We start from the raw sequence: 13,758 nt of genomic DNA, 5'->3' as shown, positions 1-13,758 counted from the left end.
AAAATTTCTTTTGCTCATTAAAACACAAAGACAATGGGAAATTACGTGAGCAAAATTGCATCGATGTCAAACAATGCGATGCATTCCATGTATCGCGGTCGTAAACGAAAATGTATCGAGGAAGATGATTTTGATTCTGAATCGGATTACATCGATCGCACTCTTCAAACGCCAAAAAAGTATGCAAATTTTGAATAAATAATCTTAATTTGATAACTATAATTGATTATACATATATTGAATTTTTAATAGTATTAAACAATGTTTGCATCATCGAAAAAAATAACTTCTTAATTTTGTAATTGGTAACAATATATGTCGTCAATTGATTATTAAAATTGCTTTCAATCTCAATAATTTTATATATATGAATTAATTATATCGTAATTAATATATTTTTTTATTCGTACAGAAGGAAATTATTGACAACAGCACAATACATTTATAAAACATTATTCCAAGAAGAAAAAGGAAGTGACATAACTGTACTAATGTTAGGAAAAGCATGGAGATTACATAAAGTTTATATCAGCCAAGTAAATTGCTTATTTTAATGTTTACTGTATATATTTATTGTATATATTGTGTATTATGCAAATTTATATATTTTTTACTTTTTATTTTAAATTATAATATATAAATTTTTTTTACAGAGTCCATATTTTGCAAGTATGTTTTCAGGATCTTGGAGGGAAGCAAATGAGACAGTTATAAGCGTAGAAATTGCTGATCCTAACATTACATTAGATTGTAAATAATTTTATTTAAAAATTTTTTATTTTAATTTAATTTTATTTTAATTGATAAAAATATATTTTTTTTAATTTTATATATTTTCAGCTCTTTTGACAGTTTTTGGTTCTTTTTATCAAGATGAAGTTAGTTTAGAACCAAAAGATGTCATATCAATTTTGGCTACCTCCACCTTATTTCAATTGCAAGGATTAATTGACCAGTGTACGGATATTATGGTAGAGACAACAAATATAAAGACAGTTGTTCCTTATTATAATGCTGCTGTATCTTATGGTGTACCAGTGGTAAAAACAGCAGCAAAACGATGGTTAGAAGTTAATCTTTTGGGATATGGATGGTTACATCCAACTTTTTTAAAAGAAATTACACCTGATTTAATGGCTGAATTAATTGCCAGTCCAGATTTAATTGCTATGCAAACAGAATTTTGCATATATATGATGTTACGAGTATGGTAAATAGTGAAATATTGAAATAAAATTATTTCTAAATAAGATTATTATATAATTCTAAATAATATTTCAGGTTATTTGTTCATGTACACAATAAAGAGGAAACGCTTCAAATTGATGAATATTTTAGAAATCATAAATGGACAAAACCATTTCTTACAACAGAAGAAGGCAAAGAATTTGCAGCTCCTTTTAAAGCATTAAGAATGAAATATCTTTTGTTACATGATCAAGATGTAAAAATTTTATATAGTGACAATTTAATACCACATGAGTGGTTGCACAATGCATACAAAGAACAATGGTTACATTTATTAAGAATAGATGCGAATAAAGATCGAGGGTAAGTTATAAAAGTTTTTACTTTTTCTAAACGAATCCTTGATCTGTACTTAGGTCGATGGACGTAGTAAAGAGTCTCAAATATGTGCCTTCTTTTTTCTTCCCTTCCTTTTTATAACCAGCTTTGTGGGCAGAATTTTCACTCTAAAAAACCTACTCCCATGTTTGTCCCACTTTAGGTATCTGTGTAATTCATTTGTATATAATATCGAAGTAATTAACAAATAGAAAACACAAAAGTAAAATGTAATTTTTTTTTTTTTTTTCTTTTTTTTTTTTTTTTTAAATTATTTTAGACCAAAACAGATGAGTGAAGAAGAATTCGCTCGTGAATGTTTCCGTTGTGGAAGGTGCATCGAAAAAGCTGGTGAACATATTTGGAGATGGACAGCATTTCATTTTGGTTTAGATTTGGTGGTGTGCTTAGATAGTACTACTTTAAGAATTAAAAGGAATCACAGATTAGATACAGATCACATAAAAGCAAATCATAGCAAACATAATATAATTCTGAAGTTAGTATTAGTTTAAAAATTATGATCTTTTAAATAATTATATAATTAAAATTTTGAAAAAAAATTATTTTCAGAGTAAGTCTAATTTCATTAGATGAACAACGTCAAGTAAAACATATTCAGAGTTCAGGTATGCTTAGGTTATCACTCCATAAGAATGAAGAAGTAAGTAATATTTATAAATTTTTTAATTGTAAAAAATGATTCAAGTCGTTAAAGTAAATTAAATTTACACTTTAGAAACAGGTAATGTCTTTGGATAAACAACTCACTTATCCTTTGTATATATCAGTCAACATGCAAGTAGTTACTCCATTTGTATCAACAGAAGAAGAAAAATCAGCTGATATAGTAATATTCTCGGATACTTAGCATATTAAACATTTAAACTGAATATAACAACGTACGCTTATCTCAGATAATAATCCGGTTGTTCCAATTTGTAATACTTGAATACGACTAAGTGCTATAAATTTTGTTACTCTCACGTGACGTTTATATTATGGAGATTCTAATTTCTGATTAAAACTTTTATAAACTCAAGAGCTTCTAGTCGACTAAATGGAATTACGAAGTTAGTAAGAAGAAAAATATAATTTCTTCCATTTGTACTTTTCAGATATAATGCAGATACTTATTTTTTCTAACTTAAAATCACACTTATTACTTATAGAAATATATTAAGGCTATTTAAAAAAAAATTCAAATATAAAAATTTTATTTTTTAATAATTGCAACCAATTGAATGTTAAATTTAAAAAAATGTAATGTGTCATAAAATATCACAGTATTATCCATTTGCTTTCACACTGCTCTTTATGCATTTATATATTTATACCATAATGACATTAGTAACAGAATAGAATAATTTTTTAATTAATAATTTTATACATTCATAATAAATATTAATAACGTAAGTGCATAAATGAATTCATAGACACGCTGATCGAGTGCTTCTGTGTTTTCCGACCAACTATCGAAACATCGAGCTTCGTGCCTTATGAATACTGATTAAAAGTAAAATAACTGTGTAAACAAATGTAAATATTGTTTTTAAATATTGTTAACTCGAAAAAATTTTTATACAGAATTTTGAATTAATTTTTGAAAAACCGTTTATTGCACATAATATTTTCAATTTAAATAATAGATAATTAACGTTTCTTTAATTAATCTAATCTATATATATATATATATATATATATATATATATATGTATGTATGTATATATATATATATATATATATTATATGTATGTATGTATATGGATATATATGTATTTAAGCGCGTATACATGTATATATACATACATTTACATATGGTGCTATTGTTTAATATGCGCGAAAAAATTTTACTTTTTACTTATTATTAAATAAGAAAGTTTACTTAGCCTAGTATTTAAGATTTTATTATAATTAACAAACATTACTGACTTCAAATTAATTTCCCGATAGAAAAATACGTTATGTTTACATAGCACTATCAATTATGATTTATTACTTACCTTTTTAATAATTTATGTATAATTCTGTTACTTTGTTAAGTTTGTTATGACATTGATAAATTTTAAAAATATATGAATAATTACAACAATTTGCGCAAAAACACATTGCGCTTTAAAACATTTTTGTCTTAATTAATTATGAATGAAGATACGAATTTATAATTCATCATGAAAGAAAATATCATTTATTTCTGTACATTGAAATTGCTAAATAATAAATTAATTAAATTGTAGGTTTTTAAGGTTTACTTTATATGAAATATAATTTTGATTCTATCTTTTTTTTTTTGATTTTTTTTATAACCATTCAACAGTTTATTGGCAGAATATTTTCTGTACATAGTGATGAATGTACATTGCAACAATAGAATGTGATAATAAATATTATAATAAAATCAAATTTTAATCAACATTTTCTTGACCTGGCATGTCTTACCAAATAAATATACTTATATTTTAATGCAAAATATGCAAATGAATGATCGATTTAAAATATAATACTTTTCCGTTGTTTCCTTTCTTGTTCATTGTTTCGATATGCTTGTATAGAGGGCAGTGTTGCCAGCAGTTTTATTTCATCAAAGTATGACAGATAGTAGGCAAATGATATAAAATTAAATATTTATATAAATTAAATATAAATAATTATCTGGAGAAGCAATTTCATTACATTCCGCTCAATATTTGATAAAATTTCTATGATAAATCATAAACATATTCGAAGGAAAGAGAATATTAAGAAAAAATATCATTAATATTTATTTTTATTCATTATAGATATCATAGTTTCTATGATTATTATTGATCGTGATACATTTAGGGAAAAATAACAACAAAAAAATGCATAATGTACGCGTATATTTTTTTGTTTATTCTGGATATTATTTTTTTTGTTTTGTATTAGAATAATTTTACGCATATTGTACATGTATATGCACTAAGTATAGAAGTTCAAGATAAAATTCTAATCTGGATTGGATTCTGGAATTAATTTAAACATTATGTACAAATCAGCAACTATATAAATTTTTTGTCACATTTAGATTGAAATCTTAAATAAAAATTAAAAGAGTTTAATATATTACTATTCATATTCTTAAATAATTTCTCTAAAATAACTAATCAATCAATCAAACTATATAATTGAGCGGAATATAATGAAATGTAAATTTTTAACTATCTTTGTAATTTATTCTATCGTTTGTTTGTCTCACTTTTATTTATTTCTCCAGATTATTTATTTAAAGATATATGTATTTTCATATTACGCCAGGTATGAGAAAAAGAAATACAACTGTCGTAGAATTATGTTCCTGTGAAAAACACTCTTTCAAAACAAATTGCAACATTCGGTATGTACTTTTACTTGGACGTGTATCAATAAAAATTACACGTTTTTTTGTCTCATCATCCGCAGTTTAAAGTGAATCAATATTTAAAACATTTGATCAAATATGACAAGCTCGTTTATTTGATATCCATATTGTTATAATTTCCGATTACTTTTCCATCTTTTAAAGTGTCAAAAAGTTCGCCATCGTTTTATTATATTCTTTATATTTATTATAAGTAATAACAAGAAAAACAGGAAATATAATAGCAATAATATAACAATGTTAACAACAGTGACAATGATTAGTTTAATAACATTAATTAGTAGTAGCAATTAATAGCTATAGTACTGATGATGGTAATAGTAATTAGCAACCATAATAATAATGTAACGATGGTGACAATATGACACAGTGACAACAGCGGTAGCAACAATTAATTACGTACTGCGGTGAGACATGTATTCATTTTTATTATATTTTTATTTTCTTTTTTAAGTTTGTTTCAATAAGCATTCTACTTTATCTTCTACTTTCTCCATTGACAATAGTTTCTACATCTTCGTTTTACGATTCTTTTATTTTTCTTTTATTATTATTTTTGGTTTTCTGTTCATACTTTTCTTAATGTTCTTATTGGCTACAATTGAAGAAGTAGCAATATTTCACATTTTAATCGAACTGTATATATCTTTTAATCATTTTTTAGCGTTTTTTGACGTGCATATAGTATACACGTACACATATACGTTGCCGTGTATCACACGTACGAACGTGCACTCATCACACGCACACATGCACACATCAATATCCTTTTTTCTTTGTCGCGAGCCTCCGCTGTCTATCGTTTACACAGCATTTTATTGCAAAAATTAGCAGAATATGGGTCGCAATCATCATGCCAAATTTTGTTTCATCTTCATCTCAATGAAATGTAAAATAAATTACTCATCGACGATATGTTTTTCCATTTTTTTTCTTATTTTGCATTTTCCCGCGTGCATTTCAATTTTGAAATATTTTATACAATACCAGGCAATTACGAAAGCAACCCAATATTATTTTTCTAAAAATAAGCTATAATATTTTTCTTGCGTGCAATTCCATTGCTGTTTCCTTTCAAAATATAATATATTTGTGTATATATATATATTTTTATTTCATTTCTTTTATTGTAGCGTATAAAGTGCAATTGCAATCCGCTACACTTTTATATATATATATATATATATATGCATATATATATTATATACATATATTATATATATATTATATATATATATATTCTTTAGTTTATTTCTTTTCTTATAGATATTGTAATTTTGTTTTTTCTCTTTTTACTTTCTACTTATGCAAGAACGCTGAATGGATTCACGTGCGGAGGCCATGTGTTTTCTTCTTCTCATTTAAATTTTTCTGAAGTGTACTACTGAAGTACGCTCTTGCGTATCTGGCAGTTTGTATCACCGTTAAAACTACTATGTTGTAATTCGACTACTTTTGCGAATTGTTCGAATCCTGGAACGGCATATACATACATACATTTCTATGTGTACTGTACTCTTAATCGAGCATTTTTCTTTAAAAATAACAGCTACAATAGCTGTAATTATATTCAACTCGTTAACAATCTCAGTTCCCTTATATTTCGTTTCGCTAGAAATTATTAGACATTTAAAAAGTCAAATTGATCATTTAGAGAAATTATTGAAATATTTGATTTCTAAAATTTAAATGTTATGTAAGATTGATCGATAATATATATTATATTGTCAAGTCTAGAATCGATCGCGATCTAATCTAAAAATGTAGCGCTTCGAATAGATAGGGAATCGGACGAAAACGAGTTGCTCCGGATCCGAACGGTGTTTTCTATGTTATCGTTGATTCAGTTTTAGGCATTAAGTATTATCCTTTGGTAACTGCGAAGTTTAGGCTATGGAGAAGTGCGGCGAGGTCAAGGGTAATGCGAACGGGTATGAAAGGAATAAACTCGGCATCGTCAAAATAACCGTCAACAGAGGCGTTAACGGCAGTAAGAAGGACGGTGTATGGCTTTCGGCCGAGTTACAGAGATCACCGGTGCATGCGCAATAAGTTGCGTGAACGTCGTGAGTGCCTGATCTCATCAGGCAATCGGCATTGTCTCTCTGGTCCGTAATGTATCCGCAACCTCTGACAACTCTGATCTTGCCATACACTGAAAATTGATCAAAATTATAGCGTTATTAGATTTACAGATTCTTCATATTTTTATAACAAAACCGATACCTAAATACGAAATAACTAACTTGCTACAAAATTAAATAACAACTAATTGTTTACTTAATATAAATTATCATAGAAAATTTTTTGAAAATTATTTGATACATAATGATAAAATATGTATAGTCTATGAACAACGATAGAACTTCAAAATTTATTCCAAAAATTTATTCCACTTAAATAATTTTTGCTTTTAGAATATAAGTGATAATATAAACTATATATACTTCCGAAGAATAGATCGTGGAATTTGTAAGTTTTTAATTTTAATATTTATAAACTTTATATAAAAAAAATTTGTGATTTTTATATATTTAATAAAGTTATGAATTTAGGAATGTTACGTATATTTTATTTTATTTTGATGTTTAAATCTTTTGAAATTTAATTAATATCAATAATGTTAATATAATGTTTACTCAATAACAAATGCCAATGTGTAATAATATTGATTTTAACAATGATTAAAATCCATGAATAATTTATTGAATAATTTATTATATATTTCAGATACAAAATTTATTAAGTAATTTTCCAAAGCTATATTATACATACAATAAATAATTTTTTTCGATATACCTCTTTGGCTGATTTTTCGACAAAGAGTAGGCTCCAAATGACTTAGATGTTCCAAGCGTGGTTGAAAACTGCAGTTCACGGTTCCAAGACTGTACGGATCGAATGGATCGCCGCACCTTGGATCGTATTCGCTGTTGCATTGGTAACATATTATTGCTTCTCCTACAAAATGAATTCAATATGAAGTATTGAATATTATTTAATTTTTTATAAATAAAGAAAATACAATTATTATATAAAAAATATATATAAATATGTATAAAATATAAAATATAAATATATAAAAAAAATAAAATTTTAATTTTAGGATAATTAGAACAAACATATAACTTAAGAAGGAAGTATTCATATACAAATCAAATCAAATTATATCATATATATTTTTATATTATAAATATCACATAACGAAATTACGAAACTTTGAAATATGAAACTATACTATTGATTAAAATAAGGTAGGTTCGGAAGAATTGCTGAATCCATATTGAGTCGTAGTTGTTTGCTCGCTACTCTTATCGCGTACTGCAATTTAATCAAAACTGGGCCACTTATATTCAAGTATTTGTTATTATGGATGCAATTAGTCTGTTAATGTTTGTTAAAAGTTTTATAACACAATAAATATGTTTAATATTGTCATTCATTGTTATTATTCCTAATTTAAATAAATCATTATTTGATTTGATAAAATAGTTAAAATAAATTAAAAAAGAATAATTTATTGATCAAATTTATTATTCAGAATTAATGTTATAATTGAATTAATTCCAATTTTTTACTTCCGTAATATTAATATTTTATATTGATAATAAATTGCAATATGATTTAATAAAATTAATAATAAACATAATTTAATACAATTAATAAAAATTTAATTTCTTTTAGGAATTGCTGTTGTATTTCAAATTTTAGAATTTATGCTTGATTTGCAAAATCTTGTTGATTGGCTACGACCCTGCCGCGTTGTGACGTCACCAGGCAACCCCATTCACCCTCCCAACGAGTCTGGTTACAGCACCAGCTGATATCGAGCAGGAAGACCCCGACCAATACATGCGATGACCTACTGATATACACATGGGAAAAGAGATCTATTGAGAGAAGTACAAATTTTGCAAATTTTTATGAGTCTGGATGGCAAATAGATTATATATATTTATTGATTCCAGTCTTTGAAACTATAATTTATTAATCATTTTTATATGTTATATTATAATATTATTATGTTAGATTATACTTTTTATCTTAATGAATTATTTAGTAAAATTTTTAAAAATCTTTTCTTTGAATCATATATATTCTTAACATTTTCAAATTTTTTTTTACAAAATTTATTAAGAGAAGAATATCGATATATAGAATTTAATAGAAAAATATTTAATTATGAAAGAAAAAAATGATATAAGTAAAAAATTTTTTTTCTTTGTCAACATCTTCACTTTGAATTTACCTTGAGCGCGCGAAAATATAGATGAAACAGTTCCATACCCTGACCTTGAGTACATAAATTTTGTACCTTCTCACTGGGTTATTCTAAAAGCTTTTAATAAAAAGATTCGTTTCATTAAAATATAAAATTTCTATTTAATGATAATTAATTAATGCAAGAATATTTTACAAAGAAATTATTTAATTTTTAATCATATTGCATATTATATACATTTATACATTTTTTTACATTCTTTACATTCTTTTAATAAAAATTTTATGTACAATTTTTTATAGATACTAAAATGTACTCAACTATACAATTGAAATCGTCGACTATGATAATAAATCTCATTGAAGAAAGACAAGTCAGAGATATTGACAGATTAATAAAATTTGTGTATTATTATTATTCTGACAATTATAGTGAAGTGTGAAAACATTGATCAAAAGTATGTTATATATGGGAGGCTCTTCAACGACATTTGAAACCACACGAGACGTTCGATCAGCAGTAAATAGGGCAGGGCGGCTGGATAGACGGTAGGGGTGAGTCGCGTGAGGAACTAACAAGCGCTGCGTGACATTGCAGGTCCTTATGTAATCGACAGGAAAACGAAGAGATTACCCTTTTTTGTTGATACAAAAACATTTCTGATAAGAAAGAAGAAAGAATATCGATAAAGACAATAGTATTTCTATTCTGTAAGATTCAATAATTTAGCATTCTAGATATATTTTTTATTGATCTTTAAAAAATCGATATTATAAATCAATAAATTTTTTCCAAAAATTATTTACACATTATTTATATACTTAAGAATAAGTTATATAAATTTAAAATACAATAATATCTTTGGTATTTGGTATATTAAATATAAAATAATATGATATTTTAAATAATTCTTAATAAAAATTATAATTAGATCCTTAATAAATATTTAAATGATTCGTATAAATATTTAAAAGAGATGATATTCCTGTTAATTGTCATTTTGTTAATTTCCTTGTATGCTTTGTTTATCTTGTTCATTGTTAAATTCATTTTAAGGGACAAAAATATAGTAGCATAGCTTACATAAACATGATACAAATTTTTATAATTTATTAATAGATTAACATTTATTAAAGATTAACAGGAGGAGCATCCCCTTGGTCACGGTACCACACGGTGCAGGGAGAATAGAATTCGAAGAGTATGAGAGAATGCAGCGGAGAGAGGGGAGAAAGTGGGTCGCTCGATAACCCTCGCGTGGGCCAAGTTCTATGAACCAAAATTCCAAATTTTAACAAATTGCATCAAAATTAACATAATTTTTCTTTAAGAAAAGAAGAAGAAGAAAAAGAAAATAACCTCCTTTTGGAAATTTTCGTCGTTTTTTCTTTTTTCACTTATTAAAAAGAACTGCAATTGAATTCGACTAGCAGCTTTAAGTTCGACCAGTTACGGAATTGTTTCTTTAAACTCACTATTTAACGATTGTAGCAAACTACACGCAGCAACGTATAATTAACGACATTTCTAAATCCTTCACTTTAAACGTTGCACTGTTTTCATGAAACTGCATTATTGCAAACGTTTTTCAAACGTTAATCGCAAATTAATTCATCTTGTCGAAGAATTTTCGGTTTAAACACTTTTATTGTAATTTTTCCCCCTTATTTTTATGATTATTAAAATATTATATATAAATGTTTAAAACCAATCATTAAATATTATTATAAAAAAAGTTGCTTCTTATAAAAAGTCGATATAGTATCATTGTCGCAGTGCTTTAAATTTTACAAAAGTTGATTTTCTTAATAGGACGGTTTTTTTTTCTTTTTAGAAATATGTATATTAATTATTAAATTTAGATATTATTTGTTTAATTTTTTTATTTTTAATATAAGATCGATGTTAAAAATAAAAGATTATATTCTTCCAACAAAAATAATTATTTTGAATTATACAACATATATTTTTCGAATTTTTTTTCGATTTTAATAATTTTTATTGTTAAAAATATCTCGTTTTAAAATTTTATTTTTTTCCCACATGATAAAATCTTCATTTTAATTTTCGGCAATTTATTTCCTTTCCGTGATTTATTTTTATAATGAAATTCAATTTAGAAATTGAGTACAATCTGTTCCGGATAAGAATCGAGGAAGTACTACAAGTGCTACTATTGTAGGAGTTCTCTGACTAACATCTGGAAAACCATAATCTTTTACTACATTGGAATGTTCTCTATAATGTACTTTTTTATTTTATATTAATTTTTTTGAATTAATTTTTTTTTATGCACGCAAATATTGATTTATAATACGAAATATCGTAGTTCGATAATTTACATCGATATGATGAGAAGAGAAAGAAGAAATCATCGAGTTGATAAGGAAGACCTAAATGAAAAATTGCAAGAACTGCAACTGATGAAAACTTGATTGTACCTTTTATGTAACACGAAATCAATATTGCGTTTGTTTTTTTATATTTTTTTTTTCTACAGCTTACACAACTTTATAATGAATACTTTTTAATGATTCTTTGATTCGTTAAATAGAATTTGTTATTAGTATGTGAAATATATGTAAAAATAATGTTATGTTAAATTCTTTCCTGTTACTGTATATATAGTTACTTTTTCTATCAATTACTGCATTGCGCTGCAATATACTATATGCTGCAATGTTCTTTTCAAATTTAATTTTGTTATTCATTATTCATTATTTTGTAGTTATTTATTGTTCACAAATTTTTAAAAATTTTATTCAATTGATTTTTATTTTTATTTATAAGAGTTTATAAAAAATGAAAATACAAAAGTTATAAAATATATTTTATAATTTAAATTTTTTGTTAAAAGAATTTTATTTTACATTGTTATGAAATATTATATTCAGAGATATTGAAAAATAATCAATAAAAAATTCATAATCTATATTTTTTTAAATATATATATTCATTCTGATTTGAAGAATAAGTCAATAAAAAAAAGATTTCTTAGTGATTCTTATCAATTAATTGAAAAACTCATTAATTTAATCAGAAATTAAAATAGAATATAAACAATACAATTTATTATCTCATATATATATATATCTATATATATACATACATATAGATTAATTTCTTTTAATAATTGGATGAACATAGTTTTATATTGACAAAATTCAATGCATCGATTAATCGATGACAATCGATTTAAAATGAATGAATAGTTTCAATAGAAAGAAAGGCGCCAAATATCGAACTCACCGGAATGAATAGTCGACAGCAGTACCACGAAGACGAGGGTGACGATCAGCGAGAAACGATTTGCAATCATGATCACGATCACCGGACCATGTGTTTCAACTAATCACGTTGCAGTCAGTCACTTCGGACGTGTTGTCTCCACCCTCGCTGCATGGAAAATTTGCACGCGGCAGATTCGATTAAATGTTTTCAATTTTTATAAAATAGATTCACCTTGAGAATCAAACAATGATAAAAAGATAACTTGAGAACGAATGAAGAGAATTTATTCGATGGCAGTGTTTAATCGACAGGTCTTGTCTTCTCCTTTCTCACGTCCGAAATGACTGAACGAACGTGTACGAACCTTCTGGTTTCTTGTGTAGTGCACCTTACGTGATCGCGGACGCGTCGCGTCTGATGAGAATCACTTTCCGTCGGCTATGCGGCAGATTTGCCCCCTCTGGTTTTTCCATGCGCTTTACGTCCATCCGTTGTTCACCACCGTACCCTATTAATTGGGAACCAATTTTTATCATTAAAATAATAATTTTTTGATTATTATTTTTCTTAAATTATAATTATTAACGGAATAATTAATTAATTGACGGAAAATATTTGAAGATTTAAAATTGCAATTTATTTTTTGTTCATATTATATAAGAATTTTAGGCTAGCTGTTTTTCTATGATTTTTTTAATAAAAAAAAATTATTTAAAATTTTATATTTGTATAATTTTTATTATTTTCTTACAATAATAAATAAATAATATATAGTCTCAAATAAATAAATTATTTCATAATATTTTCTAGTTAATTCTAGTTATTTATTAAAATTTTTAAATTATATAACAACAAATTTTAATACCAATAATTACAGTTTTTTTGCAGTTTTTCATATAAAATTATCCTATATTTATATTTAAAATGTTAAATTGACAACAAAATTACGTATAATTTGATCAGTGGTAAAAGTTACTTATAATTGTGCAGTCTTTAGTAGTACATAGTTAATATAGTCAGACATTGAAGATGTTTATGAAATAAAATTTTTATTTTTCATTTATTAACTAAAAACACAACATTTTTAATACAAATTTTGATTATTAAAAAAGTTTTAATTAGTTATTTATAAAATATATCGTATTATAAAATACAATCTATTAAAATCTCAATATTTATTTAATACATGGATATAATAGACGTATAATAACCGCGCTATCTATTGCTAATCTCATGTACTATCTTTTTACCTACATTAGATATCTTTGTAAATTTATTAATAATTCATTAATAATAATGTACTAAAAAAAAGTCTTTTTTATTATCTGCCTGATATCATTTATGTGTATTAATTAAAAGC

General features: G+C 25.4%; 2 protein-coding genes and 1 long non-coding RNA gene across 6 annotated transcripts; 2 read left to right on the top strand and 1 right to left on the bottom strand.

The window, feature by feature from the left end:
- The first annotated feature begins 33 nt into the window (after nucleotides 1–33).
- Nucleotides 34–2,608, top strand: LOC108003349 (protein germ cell-less). 2 transcript variants are annotated; one of them, XM_017065545.3, is made up of 8 exons: nucleotides 34–179; nucleotides 413–536; nucleotides 654–750; nucleotides 841–1,210; nucleotides 1,282–1,551; nucleotides 1,847–2,065; nucleotides 2,140–2,230; nucleotides 2,306–2,608. In XM_017065545.3, exons 1-8 carry the CDS (start codon nucleotides 34–36, stop codon nucleotides 2,435–2,437), a joined length of 1,449 nt encoding a protein of 482 aa, XP_016921034.1. In that variant the 3' UTR covers nucleotides 2,438–2,608. The 2 variants fall into 2 exon arrangements, with proteins under 2 accessions (XP_016921034.1, XP_061931361.1); XM_062075377.1 differs by lacking the exon at nucleotides 1,847–2,065.
- A 3,703-nt stretch (nucleotides 2,609–6,311) lies between these two features.
- On the bottom strand, nucleotides 6,312–12,844 carry LOC107993424 (uncharacterized). Its single transcript, XM_062075378.1, has 4 exons — nucleotides 12,630–12,844; nucleotides 12,417–12,563; nucleotides 7,745–7,906; nucleotides 6,312–7,100 (listed from the first exon to the last, which is right to left on the bottom strand). Exons 2-4 carry the CDS (start codon nucleotides 12,484–12,486, stop codon nucleotides 6,832–6,834), a joined length of 501 nt encoding a protein of 166 aa, XP_061931362.1. The 5' UTR covers nucleotides 12,487–12,563; nucleotides 12,630–12,844; the 3' UTR covers nucleotides 6,312–6,831.
- Nucleotides 7,100–11,106, top strand: LOC108003292 (uncharacterized). 3 transcript variants are annotated; one of them, XR_009829823.1, is made up of 6 exons: nucleotides 7,100–7,417; nucleotides 7,676–7,886; nucleotides 8,052–8,199; nucleotides 8,630–8,847; nucleotides 9,470–9,877; nucleotides 10,304–11,106. It is a non-coding gene; the product is annotated as an uncharacterized LOC108003292 (long non-coding RNA). The 3 variants fall into 3 exon arrangements; XR_009829822.1 differs by having other exon boundaries at nucleotides 8,630–11,106; XR_009829824.1 differs by lacking the exon at nucleotides 7,100–7,417 and having other exon boundaries at nucleotides 7,747–7,886; nucleotides 9,470–11,106.
- Nucleotides 12,845–13,758: the final 914 nt, after the last annotated feature.

This window comes from Apis cerana, linkage group LG5, assembly GCF_029169275.1.
Source record: "Apis cerana isolate GH-2021 linkage group LG5, AcerK_1.0, whole genome shotgun sequence".
NCBI classification, from domain to species: Eukaryota; Metazoa; Arthropoda; class Insecta; order Hymenoptera; family Apidae; genus Apis; species Apis cerana.
This window is presented reverse-complemented; position numbering and strand designations above follow the sequence as displayed.

Bases quoted from the DNA above. Each gene is read 5' to 3' on its own strand.
- LOC107993424 (XM_062075378.1), bottom strand. From the start codon at position 12,486: ATGATTGCAAATCGTTTCTCGCTGATCGTCACCCTCGTCTTCGTGGTA. The intron at 7,907-12,416 runs GTGAGTTCGATA...TTCATTTTGTAG, and splicing joins GCTGTCGACTATTCATTCCG to GAGAAGCAATAATATGTTAC. The intron at 7,101-7,744 runs GTATATCGAAAA...ATCAATTTTCAG, and splicing joins TCGAAAAATCAGCCAAAGAG to TGTATGGCAAGATCAGAGTT.
- LOC108003349 (XM_017065545.3), top strand. From the start codon at position 34: ATGGGAAATTACGTGAGCAAAATTGCATCGATGTCAAACAATGCGATG. The intron at 1,211-1,281 runs GTAAATAGTGAA...ATAATATTTCAG, and splicing joins TATATGATGTTACGAGTATG to GTTATTTGTTCATGTACACA. The intron at 1,552-1,846 runs GTAAGTTATAAA...AAATTATTTTAG, and splicing joins GATGCGAATAAAGATCGAGG to ACCAAAACAGATGAGTGAAG.